General features: G+C 42.3%; 1 protein-coding gene across 3 annotated transcripts in view; it reads left to right on the forward strand.

The window, feature by feature from the left end:
* Nucleotides 1-15,683, forward strand: part of AHCTF1 (AT-hook containing transcription factor 1) — a 222,981-nt gene that overhangs the window by 30,513 nt on the left and 176,785 nt on the right. For all 3 annotated transcript variants that reach the window (XM_088474344.1, XM_088474346.1, XM_088474345.1), the window contains 2 exons: nt 7,231-7,312; nt 8,155-8,305. In XM_088474344.1, coding sequence (XP_088330470.1) covers nt 7,231-7,312; nt 8,155-8,305 — 233 coding nt within the window. The remainder of the gene's footprint in view (nt 1-7,230; nt 7,313-8,154; nt 8,306-15,683) is intronic.

A 15,683-nucleotide genomic window follows, 5' to 3' on the forward strand; every position in this document is an offset into this window, starting at 1 on the left:
AACTGAAGTTTATGCTAATTTGTGCATGCTTATGCTGGTTTGGTTTAAGTGCTGGTTTCAGCTGCGACACAGTGTCTATACTTTTAAACCGCTTCTCTTCAGTAAGATATAATCCTGTTAGAAGGTAGTGTAATGCTTTTTGTGACCCTTCAATTTGATATGCACAGTCTTGTGAAATTATGGTCACCCGCTGATTATTTATAGCTGTGTGGTTCATTATTGTCTCTAGAGGGGTAATTGTATGGTAATACTAAGTTTGGACTTTATAATTTTTTTGTGTGTTACTGTTTTAAGTAATTTTTCAGTATTTTATGTTGGGTATTATATATATTACTAGAAATTTTATTTACTCCTCCATCTAATCACAGTGCAGGGAAAGCTTGGACAGCCCAGCATCTCCTAGAGTGCTGGGTATGCCTCCTGGAGTGTTTGGATGGAGGGTGTGTGTCGTGCGGCCCCTCCCCTAAGTAGCCACAAACCATTTTCAGGCATGCACAGATGTGCCCTCTTTCTTGGTCGGTGCCATACCTGCTAGAATTGGCACTGTTACACACAACACACTGTTATGGATTTTTATTTTTTTACTACTGTATTTGTAGACCCCTTTCCTCAGCTTTTTTTTTTTTTTTGGTATGGTATTTGTTTTCACATCCAGGAATCTTTATTTGCTGTGAAAGGACAAGTTGAATCTTTTTCCCTGTTCGTAACCTGCCAGGCTTCTGCAAAAAGGTTATTTTGGTTGTATTGTCATGGCATTTAAGACATGTCACCAGTATGTTGTCTAAATATGGCCATAATTGAACCCCATTTTTTTTTTTTCCGTCACTTACATCACCGTCCTAAGTTAAGGGCTTGCCTAGAAAAGGTGTCTTTTCAGCTGTTTGTTCCGGATGCGGTTTCCTTCATGTACATTCTCTCCCCTGCCTCAATTGTGTTTTATATTCCTTCCATCCTGCCCAATTTGAATGATCTGCTTTAAACAGGACACTGTCTGTGCAGAACGCCCACATTCGTCCTGGCATGCCTTTTTTTTTTTTTTTTTACCCTCTGGTGTTCCCAAGGTAGCTATCCTATCCCCTGTTTGCAACACCATATATTATGTCTATACACAATTTATAGTAAGGAGATGTCTGGGCGCAACTAAAACGGTATGCTGTAGCTCCAATCCTATACTACTCTTGCCCAAAATACAAGAAAACAATGGTATATACAAATAGATTTTTAGAATAGGATCAAAGAGCGCTCCCGATAACTAGAAACAGGCGAATAATATTCCAAATGTCCCAAAAAAAAAGTTTCTTTATCCTTTTTCTTTTCTTTATGCTTCTTTCACTCAAAGTTTTTTTCAATATGAAAAGGAAAACAAAAGACAAAATCTGTATAAACTCTTTAAACGTTCTTCCTCACTTCATAAAGACATATGTGTAAATGGGAATCTTCAAAATTAGCACTCAATGTGTATCCACCCAAAAAATGTAATATCCATTAAAAAAGTAATAATTGTGATATGTAATATACCTTACTCACTTAGTAACTACATATACACCTGCTCATTAAGGTATCTTTTACTCTATAGACGACACAATCTATTCAAGGGAAAGCGTACCTTAAGCTGGCCACACACTAGACCAACTTTCATCCAATCAGCCAACTTGTTGATTGGTTGGAATGAAAATCTAGTAAAGAATACAATCAGCAATTTGCTCCCAAACGCTGGAAAATGGACCAAAACTGTTGTTTGAACAAATAGTTTAGATCAAACATTTAACAAACTTGTCTGAACGACCATTTTCATCAGTTTTCTGGCATTTAGGAGCAAATTGCTGATCATCATTTACTCCCATACGTTACCAGATTTTCATTCCAACCAATCAACAAGTTGGGTGGTTGGATGTAAGTTGGTGTAGTGTGTGGCCAGCTTTACTCTCATAATTTATATGTGTCTTCCTCCTGTAAAGGTATCTTTATTTGGGTTTTCTCCACTGGATCTCATATGCAAAAGTCACGTTATTTTGTAATGAAAAATGTATTTACTTTAAAAACATGAATTTTTCTTCTTCATAAAAAAACACCACAATTCAAAGGAAGTCCACAGATTATTGTTCTCCAAGAGACGGAGGGAGTAATATAGTGTTAACATAGATGGTAAGTTTGTACAGCTGTCCAGATCAACAGTAGTCACCTAAAAATACCTCCAATAGTCCAAGGGTTCAAAAATTTTGGTCCTTTTCAATTGCACAGTTCCCAGCATCCAACGTGTTTCGAACAAGTCTTTCTCAAGGCATTCAATGGGAACTGTGCTATATTCTCCTATTTATACTATTCATTCCCCCTTTACAAATAGGGCAGAACTGGAACTTCACAAAATCACAGAATTTACATACAATACATCAAAATTCAAACATATCATATAAAGAATAAACCCTTCCCCGATATAATAGACATCCTCCCCGGGACCGGTGGTCTGACGCTAATATCGGCAGGCTATTTATAAGCTTAATTATTAAAAAAATCTGAATATGATTACCTCTGTACCCGGAAGTTGCTGCGTTCCATGTAGTGGAGCGCAAACCGGAATGTGAGTCTCCATATGTGGTGAAGCGCAAGCCAAAAGCTTACCTCCACATATCTGTATCTCAACTGTTGGTAATTTATGCGTTCCATGTCTTGGAACGCAAGCTAGAGATATTATTTCCTAATAGGTCAGAGGTATAAAATAGGAGGTATTTCCATAAAAACAAGATTAATATTAAAATCCTCCTCTCTGACACAAAAATAGATGAAATATAAAATATTTAAAATTCAGATCTTAAAATTTTAAAAATTATAAAAAATTTTATAACAACCACTTCAGCTCAAAGTTGGCATTTAACCCTCCAGGTGTCAATGTTTGTAATTTAAATATCCATTGCATTTCTGCTCGAGCAAGGTTCCCCTCAATATCCCTGTCTTTCCAGTTAGAATTTTAATATTTTGTATCCCCATAAACTCCATTAAATCTTTGGCAGAACAGTTATGAGATACTCTAAAATTTTCTGACAGAGTATGTGTATTCAGCCCTTTCCTAACATTTCTGATATGCTCCGCTAGAGTTTCTGAGGACCTAGATGTACGTCCTATGTATATCAAACCACACCTACATTTCAATAAATATATAAAATTCGCCCTATGACAGGTAATAAAGCTGTTAATTTTATATTCTTCACCTTTTACTATAAAATTAGTAATCTTAGTTTTAGATGCAGGGACCGCCTTGCCGTAATACAATCCCCGCATCTGTGAAAACCCTTTCTTCGTATAGGGTTAGGGGTCTCATAAGGTAATGCACTCTTGACGAGATTGTCTTTGAGATTAGCTGCTCTGTGATACATAAATACTGGTTTGTTGGGGATTATGGGCCTCATTCAGAGGATGCAAGCGGTCGCTCAGAAACTGGGCGGCCATTCGCATCCTGACCGCCCGCCTCTGTTGCGGTCGTTAGGCTGTGTGTTAACACCCACAGCTCTAACGACCGCTCGGGTGATTGTCGCGATGGTCAGCGACCATCGGGGCTTATGACGAGACTCTAGGGTAGGGTCTCACTTGTCGTAAGCCCCGGAGAGCTTCTGGCTCTGTCAGAGCCGGAAGCTCTCCACTGATATCACTAGTGATGCCAGTGGGGCCTCCCCCAAATGGCAGGCGTTCCCATGGGAACGCCTCCGTTTGGGCTGCCACCCCCCCGGCCCGCCTTCCAAACGGGGCGAGCTGTCAATCAACATCGACAGCTCGCCCCCTTTGGAAAGAGACCCGCTACGACCGGCGCTGTCGGTCGTAGCGGGTCTCGCGCATGCGCAGGAGGGAGCCGGCTCCCTCGTGCGCATGCGCACTGGCAAAACATCGAGGCAGTCGTAGACCGTACGGCCGCCTCTGAATAAGGTCCTATATCCTTTAAAGCAGGGTCCTTTAAAAGAATATCCCAATATTCTTTAATCTTTTCTACATTTTTTAAATCTGAACTAAAACCTGAAATAATAGCCCAATTAGTATTCTTGTTGACCCTCTTTCTTGGTTCCCTTTAAAATACATTTTCTATCCATCGATATTACTTCTGTTTTTTTGCTTTCTCTATATATTCAGGATCATATCCCCTAGTTGTAAATTTCTTCCCCATTTCCAATATTTGTGTTCTGGAATGAGAATCATCACTACAATTTCTTTTTAACCTAATAAATTGGCCTTTGGGAATCCCCCTCAGCCAATTAGGGTGGTGGTTACTATTTTTGGGCATATAGCTATTAGAATCTGTGGGTTTGCTATACCCTTTTGTATGTAATTTTTTTCCTTCAATATATAGTGTTCGGTCCAAAAAAATGAACAGATTCTTGGCTAATTTCAAATGTAAGTCTATTATTTTTACCATTCCCGTTTAGTCGTTCACAAAAAGATTTTAGTTCCAAATCTGATCCTCCAAATAAATATCACATCATCAATCTATGCCAGGATACCAAGTTCGCACCCGGCTCCTTCCATACCGAATCTTGTTCCCAATGGGCCATAAAGAGATTCGTGTATTCGGGTGCGAACTTGGTATCCATAGCTGTACCAACCTTTTGTACATAGTAATTGTCCTCAAAAAAGAAATAGTTATTTAAAATAAACTCAACTCCTTCCAGGATAAAATGTATTATTCCTTCTGTTAGATCAGTATGTGATAAAGACCATCTTAGTTTCTCCAATCCATCCTGATGATCTATCATCGTATATAGCGACGTAACATCTGCGGTTATCAAGTATATATTATCAGCCATTTCTATATTTTCCAGTTTATTTATGATATCTAACGTATCCTTAATATACGATTTTGTATTTTTAACCAGAGGCTGTAAATAAAAATCTATCATCTCTGAAAAATTAGTAGTCACTTCCCATACCTGCTATTATGTGTCGTCCTGGTGGGGTAGTGGGGTTCTTATGAACCTTAGGCAGGATATAAATACCTGGAGTTTTAGGATTTTCCACATTTAAAAAAAATCAAACTCCTTCTTGTTAATAACTCCTAAGTCCATATATTTCTTGAGGAACTTCAAAAAGTTACTCTTGATTCTATTCGTAGGATCTCCTTTCAATTTTAGATAAGTTCCTTCTTTATTTAACTGCCCCTCAATTTCTTTAATATAATCAAGTTTATCTAATACAGCCACTGCTCCTCCCTTATCACAGGGTTTAATCACAATAGAGGGATCTTTTTTGAGAGTTTTTATAGCCTCTCTTTCTTTCTTTGTAAGATTACTATTCTTCCTCTTTCTTTTTCATAATATTCAAATCTTCAATAACTGACTTAATAAAACAATCTATCGTACCTCCTTTTACATGTACTGGATAGAAAGTAGATTTCTTCCTAAATATGGTTTCTTCCATGTCTATTTCTACTAGGTTATTTAATTTTATCGTTTTTCATGTCAAAAAATTTCTTAAAAGTTAATTTGCACGCAAACTTATGTACGTCAATGAACATTTTAAAATCTATATCATTAGAGGGGGCAAATTTGAGGCCTTTTCTCAATATTTTTTCTTCTATGTCTGCAAGGTTTTTTTTACTTTAAAAATTTTTACATCATCTAATATTTTTTGTTCATCCTGAATTATCTCATGTTTTTTTATTTTTATATTTTCTTTTTTTTCTTTAGCCCCCCTCGTTTACCACTTGTTTTTTTTTGTATTACTTTAAAAGATTTCAGGATTCGACCTACTTTCTGTCTCCCTAAAAAAGGGGAACCCATAGGATAATTATCCTCCTTTAAGACGTCAAATCTATTGGATTGATCTAATGAGGGTCTATAATCTCTTCTATAGTATCTATTGTCTCTTCTATATGACCTTCTTGGATATACCCATTCATCTCTATCCTGTTTTTTTAAATTTATTATGATTTTTATATGTATTGGTCCAATTTTTTTTCGAAATCCTCATAATATTCCCTTGGATTAGATCTTGGATATTTCGGGTTGGAAAACATTTTTTCCCAGCAAAACCTACCCTTTTTTTTTTTGTAGTCTTTTTGTTGGGGGTATTAAAGTCTTCCCATTCTAAACCTTTTATGTGAGAACTATCTTTTTTTATCTTGATCTTTTGTTGATTTTTTTTTTTTCTTTTTTGATGGTTTCTTTTACTGTTCTTTATTTTCCATTTTTATGAAAGTCATGATCCCTCTTTAACTTTTTTTGCTTCTTCGCTATTAATTCTTTAGTATTTTGATTGATTTTTTAATTCTATATCTTTTTCCAGGATTACAAACTCTGGTAGATTCTCAAATGGCTGTACCAGAGTCTGTAAAACTTCTGTTCTCTCATTAATGGTTCTGAGTTTCTCTCCTTTCCTTGAGGATAAGGTTAATGAGAGAAAAATAACAAGTATCTAATATATTACTCCATTCTCTTTTCAAATCTTCACTCGCATCATGGAAGGTGGGAAATTTTTTTATCCTCAGACCCTTGAAAAATATTTGTCAGACCAAATTATTCCTATGTGTAGCCACCTCCCAACACAAATTGTTTTCTTTCAATAATAGCATGCTTAAATATTATGTCACCAAGTCCTCTGACCTACAGAATTAAACAAAACCATACCTGATAAAGGAATACAACACCAGGGAAAAGGAGTTGCATTATATACCACCTGGGGGTGTTTATCTACCAGTTTCTAGCTAACTTAAAGTGGAAGCTACTCACTATAATGCTTTCCATAGAGAATTGGAGGACAAATGTATCTTCTGTTTTTTCGGGTATCTTTATCAGTGATTGGAAGTAGATTTTGTTAGTCCTATAATGTAATGAAAGAACTTATACCCATGCACATTTTTTCCATATTTGCATACTTCAACGAATGTAAGAAAGTTAACCTATACATTGACATATTTGATTTGCTTCACATGACGGTATGGCCAGAGATGTCACAGCAAGTGTCCTGTATCAATTTCAAAATATGCTACATTACTAGGTTTATATGAAGAAAATTTGGAGCACCGCTAATATACATTTTCTACATTTTAAATAGTTAACTACCTCTATGAAAACCTTTGCAGCAAACAAGGAAATTATATATAGTAAGCAATAAGTTTGCCTCTATATGTAACATTTTAAACTTGACCAAGGTTTACACTTCTAAGTTGATGCATACCAGCCTAGCTGGTATGCATCACTTTACAGGAAAGCGTCTGAAAATTTTATGTTCTCCATTTATTTTCTATTGTAGTGGACAAGATATAAGCCTGCATTTGCTGCAGTTGGCTTTTGGTGACAAAAAATGCTTACCATCGGGACAAATAATCTATGAGGTAAGATACTTGTGTGTTGTTATCATGAGACTGCAACCTTTCCACCAGTGCATTTACATGTGGTTACTGTGTGTGTGTGTTGTGTTTTTTTTTTTTTTTTTTTTAATTTAATGTATCTTCTTCCCACATTCTTAACCTAGTTAAGCTGCCTTGTAGCCTAATGGATGTTTACAAGATTAGCCAAAATACAAACTAAAATTAAAGTATAGACTATAAAATTACGCGATGCATTTAGTGCTGCAGCATCGCACAGGACACCACATTCCTGACAACTCCTGGCTGAAAGATACAGCAGAGGGGGAGAGGCTAATGCTGCCCCCACACAGCAAATTTTTTTTTTTTTTTTTTTTTTTAAACCCGATCTGGCCGATTCCGACACTTCGAAACAACAGATCGGGTAAAAAATGCCCAAATCGTGAGATCACGATACGATGCTCGCCCCCGCAGGTAGCACATCGCATCGTCAGATCTGCCATGCTGTACGGCAGATCTGACAATCTAGGATACAATGCACTATAAAAAAGTCTGGCTGCTGGAGATCAGATGAAGATTGGACAGCATATCGTGTGCTGAGTTGCCGGGGAGAGTTTCAAGGGAAATTGGACACATCGGCTGTGTGTGTGTGATGGCACCTTTAGGTTTCAGTGAGAATTGGTTAGTGCCATAGCCCCTGCATGCACTTCTATACCGTGGATGCAAGGTGAAATACATGTTTCTGACTATTCTCTACTGCAAATAGCTATTGCTCACTGTTTAACACTGTAACCCAAGAAAATATATTTTACTGTTTTTGTCAATTTTTTTGACCTACAGTATACACTTGTCATTGTTTTGTCTTACAGAATTTGGAGTATTGTGAGGAAAGGTACAGCTTGGATCTTTCAGCTAATGTCCTGACTTTGAGAGGGCAAGCAACCAGTACCAAATTGCTCAGCTGGCAGACCATAGAAAAATGTCATGCTCATAATGAAAGAGAAGATGGACTCCATGAAGGTTTGTTCACTTTTTGTTAGCACTATGCTGGGGATCCAGTGATAATCTTTGATTTAAAAATGCCACAGATGGGAAACCATTAAAATATTTCTAAGGGGGAGCTTCAATTGTTTGAGCTGGCGGCTGTCAGTTCCAGGCATCCGACTGAGCGATTCAATTGTTGCACCGTTCATGTGTAAACAGGCGCCGGCATTCGTGCTCGTGCCCTCTTAAAGAGGCGAGCAGAAATGTGTGAAAAGTCTGTGGACTTTAAACGGTAGCCCCTATAAGTAGCTAAACCTTTTCAATTTGGCGCGATAATGAATGTGCGCAAAAAACAAGTGAATTGCTACATTGGGCGCCAATACCAAAAACAAAGAGTTCTAGACAGGATACACTTCAGAGATTTAAAACCTCTAACTCCACATGATGGAGAATGATTTGCAAAACCAAAGGAAACCTTTCCCAGCTCACATCCAAACATGGACTGCCCATTTCATCTTGAACACAACATTTTTTTTTTTTTTTTATCCTGACAAGGTGGCTGTAAAAACAAATAAAATATAGCAATCTGCTTCCACTTACAAGTAAACCTATCACTATTGTTTAAAAATGGATATGTTGATTTATATTCAAAGTCTGGTAGTTTAGATCACAGGGGACACAAAGAATAAGACAGACTTTTCATGCACAAAATTGTGAATTCTACTGAAGTGATTGAATATGCCCCATCTTGGGCTACAGGTTTTCAATCTTCGATGCACATGTTTTGTACAGGTTTGTAAATCCACATATTTGGCATGGACAGAGGTGTGCAGTAGCGAATTCTACCTAGGGGCAGCAGGACTGCAGCCCCCCAGTAAAAATCTGCCACTGCGAGTCCCCAGTGACCTCTTTTTCTGGGGACCACACTGGCTCCGGAACCCCCCTGACCTAACGGCGTCAGCGCGACCATTCTTTGCAGGGCAGGCACAACAGGAGACAGTCTCCTTGTGTAGACCTGCACTGAATGTGTCGGCAGTGTAGTGGCTTCCTATTAAAACCCTACCTGCTAATCTCACACAGGGCTGGCAGTCTCGAGGCGGAAGTTACTCACCCTGTGGGACTGCCAGTAAGGGCTTCCAGCAGGAATCCTCCTCTGTGCTGATCACTGGCTGCAATGTACTTATAGGGACTGTACACTGTGCAGCCCTATAAGCTATTATACTCCAGCTTGCAAGCACTTTCTTCCACTAGAGAACACTGAAGTTACACTGGGGTATAGACTGGTTTTCAGCAGAGCCTGACTCTTTAAAATTTTCTAAATCTGAGACACTCATCCACCACTATACCCCACTTGACCCGGTTTAGACAAAAGTACCCGGCTCCCCGGGCCGTAGAAGGATGTCTCCAGCCTTACATGTTTGTTTTACTTTTTTTACTTGAGTTCTTCTATGACGGTTCCAAAAGGCAGACTGTATGCTGCTAACAGTCCGTCTGCATCGAGGGAGCCTCCGGCAGGACCCGCCATGGCTACACCAGCCAGTGTCTGGGTCCTGGGCCACAGGGTCCTCAGACCCTGACATGGCCACCCTGCACCGACTGGCTAGAGCAGTAGTGCATATAGCCACTCTCCCTGACTAACATGGAGAGTGGTGTCTGTAGTTAAGTCGCGGACGCCCCCAGTCCAGTAGGGACACCCGGAGCTGTTCAGGTAGTCGGACAAGTTTAGCCTTAGCCTGTGCTGCGTTGGAGGGGGCTGAGCTTACCGGACGACGTGGTCTCTCCCGCACTGTTGCTGGGACGCCTGCGATGGGGAGACTTTCTAAAGAGGAGGCTGCCCATTGGCCCAGGTTGTCCCTGAGCCCAGGAAGTGGCTGGTCCCATCTACACTTGGCGCCCACCAGATATGGTCGGTGCGCTTCTCCTGTGGTCTCACGCTATTTTGATACGGCAGTCCAGACGAACCACAGCAACGCCCTTCCTCCCAAGGCACTGTGAGTTACACTGGGGCTGGGTAGTGCAGTAAGACTGTGTCTGTGTGGTTAGGGAGATTGTTACACTGCTACTCTAGCTCTATACTGCTGCCTCTATCTCTGTGAGACTGGCCTGCTTTTCTCTGGCTTTCCTTGTGTGAGTGTGCAGTATGTCTGGGAAGGGTAACAGCACACTCACACAAGCCAGAATGTTTTTGCCTGTACTAAATGCAAAAATAAATTCCAAAGGCCTGCTATGACTGCACGGCTCTGTGTGAGGCTAGATCTACTCCAGAATTGTCGCAGGAAATGGCTCTTTCCTGGTGGGAGAGAGAAGAGGGGAGGCTTCTACAGTAACTGCACTGGCACAGGGTTTAGCCCTCTCAGTAGAGGTTTTAACACAGGTCTCTTCTACATTGGAAAGGCTAGGTGACAGGATGCTGGAGTCCTCTTCCAGAGACTGTTGATGTTTCAAAGCTTACCACTCCTAAGTGCCATCTTCCCATGGTCTTGCAGTCAGGGGGATGACTCTGAAGAGGGGTGTTCCTCTTAGGAGGGGGGAGTTGGACGTAGAGGATGTATCCCTGGAGGATACAAACTTATTTTGGCTGTTTGCCAGGTACTTAACATTTCTTCAGTGTCCATAGGCCTCCACAGGGAGACATTGGGGGGTTTTCAGCAAATGCTGCAAAAAGAAAAGCCTTTACCTACTAGGACTACTAAACGTACTATATCTTACCAATCCACACAGGTATCTGGTTTTGAGATATCATCTGGGGAGGCAGAAGCCGCAGATCTCTCACTCCTGATTCCGTCTCAGGAGAAGAGGAGCCACCCTCTAAAATAAATACATGCTCTTGTGAGAGCTGTTAAAACTGTTCTAAAAATAGAGTATGAACCCGCTCCTAAGAAAAAACACATACATTTTAAGCGACAAAAGGTTGTTTTACTAGAGTTTCCTCACTGACCAGCTATCTGATCACATGCGTGAGGCTTGGAATAAGCCTGGTAAGAAGTTTCAGATTCCAAAACTGTTCAGTTCCTTTTACCCTCTTCCAGCTACTGATTGTACTAAATGGGAAGTTCCCCTAGCAGTGGATTCTCATGTAACACGTCTGGTTAAAAATGCCACATTACCCATTCATACTGCAAACTCCTTGAAGGAGGCTACAGACAGACGTATAGAAGCTTGTCATAAATCTATGTACTCTCTTATAGGAGCTATTACTCATCCTGCTAGAGCTACAGCGTGGGTGGCAAAAGCCATTGAGAGTTGGGCATAGGCCCTAGAAGAGAGATTTCTCCCTGATGCTTCGAGGGAACAGCTGTCCTACATATCTCACATTAGAGATGCAGCCTCCTACTTAGGTGAAGCAGCTATGGATACAGCTCTCCTGGCCTCCAGGATATCTGCTACTTCGGTAGGGACTCTCCATATTCTTTGGTAAGATTGGAGGGTACGTGCGCTCCTTGTGTGTGTGTGTGTGTATTGGTGGGGAGAGGGAGGAGGGAAAAAAACGGGGGGAGGTTGGGGGGGAACAGATGGCTGTATGTGGTGGATGTGTTGTTGTAGAACATAAATACTGGAGGCTGGGTGGGTGGTGGAAGAAACAAATACGTTTATTTGTATCTGTGTGTGCACATAGGGGGTGGTAGTTGCTCAGTAGGAGGCACAGTGCTCCTGGAGGATAAATATCTCTTAGATGGTTCGTGGCAGCACACACTGCCCAGTTGGTGATTTGGGGTGACAGGGCGTTTCCACAGTGTGGGGAGTAGGGTCAACCCTTTCAGGGGGCTCCTTGACATGCGGTCCTGACTACTGCATGCTTCCCTGCTGGACCTATGGTCGACAGACTTCTGAACTAGGATGCCCTGTTGGAGGTGATATGGGGTGCTCCCACTTTGCCACACAGATACAAATAAACGTACTTGTTTCTTCCACCACCCATCCAGCCTCCAGTATTTATGTTCTTCAACAACACAGCCAACCATACAGCCATCTGTTCCCCCCCCCCCCAACCTCCCCCCATTTTTTTCCCTCCTCCCTCTCCCCACCAATACACACACACAACCAAGGAGCGCACGTACCCTCCAATCTTACCCTATCTATACAATAGTAGGATCAGGTACCCCTACTGTAGGGTGCAGCACCATCCACACCTGGACTCTCTCTCTCTCTTCTCTCTCTCTCTTCTCTCTCTCTCTTCTCTCTCTCTCTCTTCTCTCTCTTCTCTCTCTCTTCTCTCTCTCTTCTCTCTCTCTCTCTTCTCTCTCTCTCTCTTCTCTCTCTCTCTTCTCTCTCTCTCTCTCTCTTCTCTCTCTCTCTTCTCTCTCTCTCTTCTCTCTCTCTCTTCTCTTCTCTCTCTTCTCTTCTCTCTTCTCTCTCTCTCTCTCTCTCTCTCTCTCTCTCCTCCCCCCCATATCCCACATCCCACAACACCACCCCGAAGCGCATCCCAAACCCAGTATTACCTCTCCATATTCTTTGACTACGTTCCTAGAAAGCAGATTCTGAATCAAAACATCTCTAGAGTCTGCCTTATGCTGGAGACATCCTATTTGGTACAGAATTGGATAAAATTGTAACTACTTTGGCGGCTAACAAGACTGCATTCCTGCTCTCTGCATATAATACAAAGCCTCGGACGTTATACTTTTGGTTCTTTTGCACTCCAGGAAAAGCCAAGGGTCAGTCTTTTTCACGACAGCAGACATCAACCAAGGCCTACAAGCCTGGGCTGCTAGACCTCCACCTGCGAAGTCTGAGGACAAGCCTACAGCCTCCAAGAGTGGGAGGCCGACCTCTTCAATTCGCCCACGTCAGATGCCTGGGTAAGGGAACTGGTTTCCCACGGATATGCCCTCTCATTCCTGAGGCGACCCCCCCCCAGCAGTTCTTTTGCACAGGACCTCCATTGGACCCAACCAAGGCCCTGCTGCTCCAAAAAGCCATTCAGTCTTTACTCTATGCAGGAGTAATAATTCAGTTCCCCTTCTCACAACGGGGTTATTATTCTACCTTTTATCTTAGTTCAGAAGCCCAATGGGTTTCATCGGCCTATCCTCCACCTAAATTCTATGAACAAGTTGACCAGGGTGCCCAGGTTTAGTTTGGAAACACTGTTTCATTATCCAAGCTATGGAGCCTGGGGATTTTATGGCATCTCTAGAAATTCAGGATGCTTACCTTACATGTACCTATAGCGTCTTCTCATCAACAATATCTCCGGTTTGTTATACTACAGCAACATTACTAATTTCAGGCTCGGCCTTTCAACGCCCCCCGGGTCTTTATCAAGATCATGGCAGTTATGGTGACCTCTCTTCTCCGTCAAGGGATCAGACTGCTCCCATATTTGGATGATCTTTTGCTGTTGACCAGCTCCCTAGAGACTCTTCACCGCCATCTACAGGTAACAATTGCCTTTCTTCAAATGCACGGTTGGTTGGCTGATCAACTAGAGAAAATCTTCCCTAACACCCTCTCAAAAGATGGTACATTTGGGAGCCCTCCTGGACTCTCTAGTTCAGAGAAATCTTTCTGATAGCAGACATTTCAGCAATCCAGCACAGACTATGCAGACTGCTCCACAATCACAGAGTTTCAATTCACTCTGCAATGCAGGCCTTGGGATTAATGGTGTCACCTTCGACATGGTGGAGTTCGCCCAGTTTCACTCCAGGCCCCTACAATACCTGATCCTTTCCAGGTGGAACGGACTATCCCATCTGCTCAAATCCCAGACTGAGCCTCCCTGAGAGGGTTGCCTTTACCTAACCTGGTGGCTAGACTTCCCATGTGAACAAGGGTCCTCTCTTTTGGATCCTGGACTGGGCTCTCCTCACCACGAATGCAAGCCTCCGAGGGTAGTGTGCAGTAAGTGGCCAGCACTCCTTTCAGTCGGTCCCCAGTCGAGGCAATGTTACCAATCAATATCCTGGAACTCCGAGCCATCTACAGAGCTCTCACTCTCTTCATCAGAATATACTGAAAACAGGCCAGTACAAATTCAGTCTGACAACGCCATGATGGTGGCCTACCTCTATCATCAGCAAGGGGGCGCTCGAAGTTTAGTCAACAATGACAGAAGTGTCCTGCATTCTCACATGGGCCGAACGCTCTCCCAGCAGTGTTCATCCCGGGGATTCTCAATTGGGAAGCGGATTTTCTCAGCCGTCACGACATGCATGCAGGGGAATGGTCTTCACATCCAGAAGTCTTTCAGCTTCTAGTGGACAAATGGGTTCATCCGGAAGTGGATCTCATAGTCTCAAGACACATCAAACTTCCAATTTATGGAGCCAGAACACACGACCCCGACGCGGCCTTCATAGACTCATTGTCTGTGAAATGGAACTTCCATTTGGCATATCTCTTCCCTTCGATAACCCGACTTCCTTGAGTCCTTCGAAGGTTCAGACTGGATGGGGACACAGTCCTAACTCCGGCTTGGCTCAGACATCATTGGTGCTCCGATCTGCACAGGCTCTCCATAGACGTTCCTCTTCAACTTTCTCTATGACTAGACCTCTTGTCTCAGGATCCATGGGGAAAGAAGGGGGGATAACTGCGCACTGAAAGTGGGTTATGCTTTGGCGAGCTGCAGTATAAGAAATAGCTGCCTCTATTACAAGGTAAGTAGATTAATAGTAAATTATATACTGCGCTCAGCTCTTTGTATCCTATTAGTGTAAAACTCCCAGGTTTTCTTCCTAAGATGGTTTCTCACTTCCACCTGAATCAGGAAATTGTGGTTCCAGCATTTAATTCACCAGACCACTCGGCAGGTGAGGCCTCGTTGGAAGTTGTCCGTGCTCTGAAGATCTATGTAGACCGCATTACTTCCATCAGGAAATCGGACTCCCTCCTCGTCCTCCTCGTCCTCGTCCTTCTTCTTGTTCTTCCTTTTTTAAACTGGCCATCCCTTCTTGTGGAATCCATATAGGACAAAGACTCTGGCCAGATGGATTTGCATTACTATCTCACAAGCTTACACGCAGACTGGCCTTCCTATGCCAGCTTCAGTATCTGCTCATTCTAGTCGCTCTGTGGGTCCCTCGTGGGCAGCCCGGCTTGGTGCCTCAGCTGTACAGCTATGCAAGGCAGCCACCTGGTCTTCTGTCCACACCTTTCTCAGGTTTTATGCCTTTGATTTATTTTCCTCTCGGGTTGCTTCCTTCGGGCATAGGGTTCTCCTATCAGCTCAGGAGCGTTCCTGCCCTTGAACAACTGCTTTGAGACATCCCCAATGTCTCCCTGTGGAGCCCTATGGACTCTGAAGAAGAAAATGAGTTAAGGTAAAACTTACATTCATTAACTTTCTTCGGAGTCCATAGGGCTCCACAGGGCACCAGCTCTGACGTTTCTAGCTACTATGGATTTCTTCTCCTGGTCACTTGTTTCCTTCTCCGGAGAGTTGGCTAACTGCAGCGTGGAAGCAGCC

This window comes from Taudactylus pleione, unplaced genomic scaffold (assembly GCF_031769625.1).
Source record: "Taudactylus pleione unplaced genomic scaffold, aTauple2 ptg000154l, whole genome shotgun sequence".
In the NCBI taxonomy this organism is placed as follows: Eukaryota; Metazoa; Chordata; class Amphibia; order Anura; family Myobatrachidae; genus Taudactylus; species Taudactylus pleione.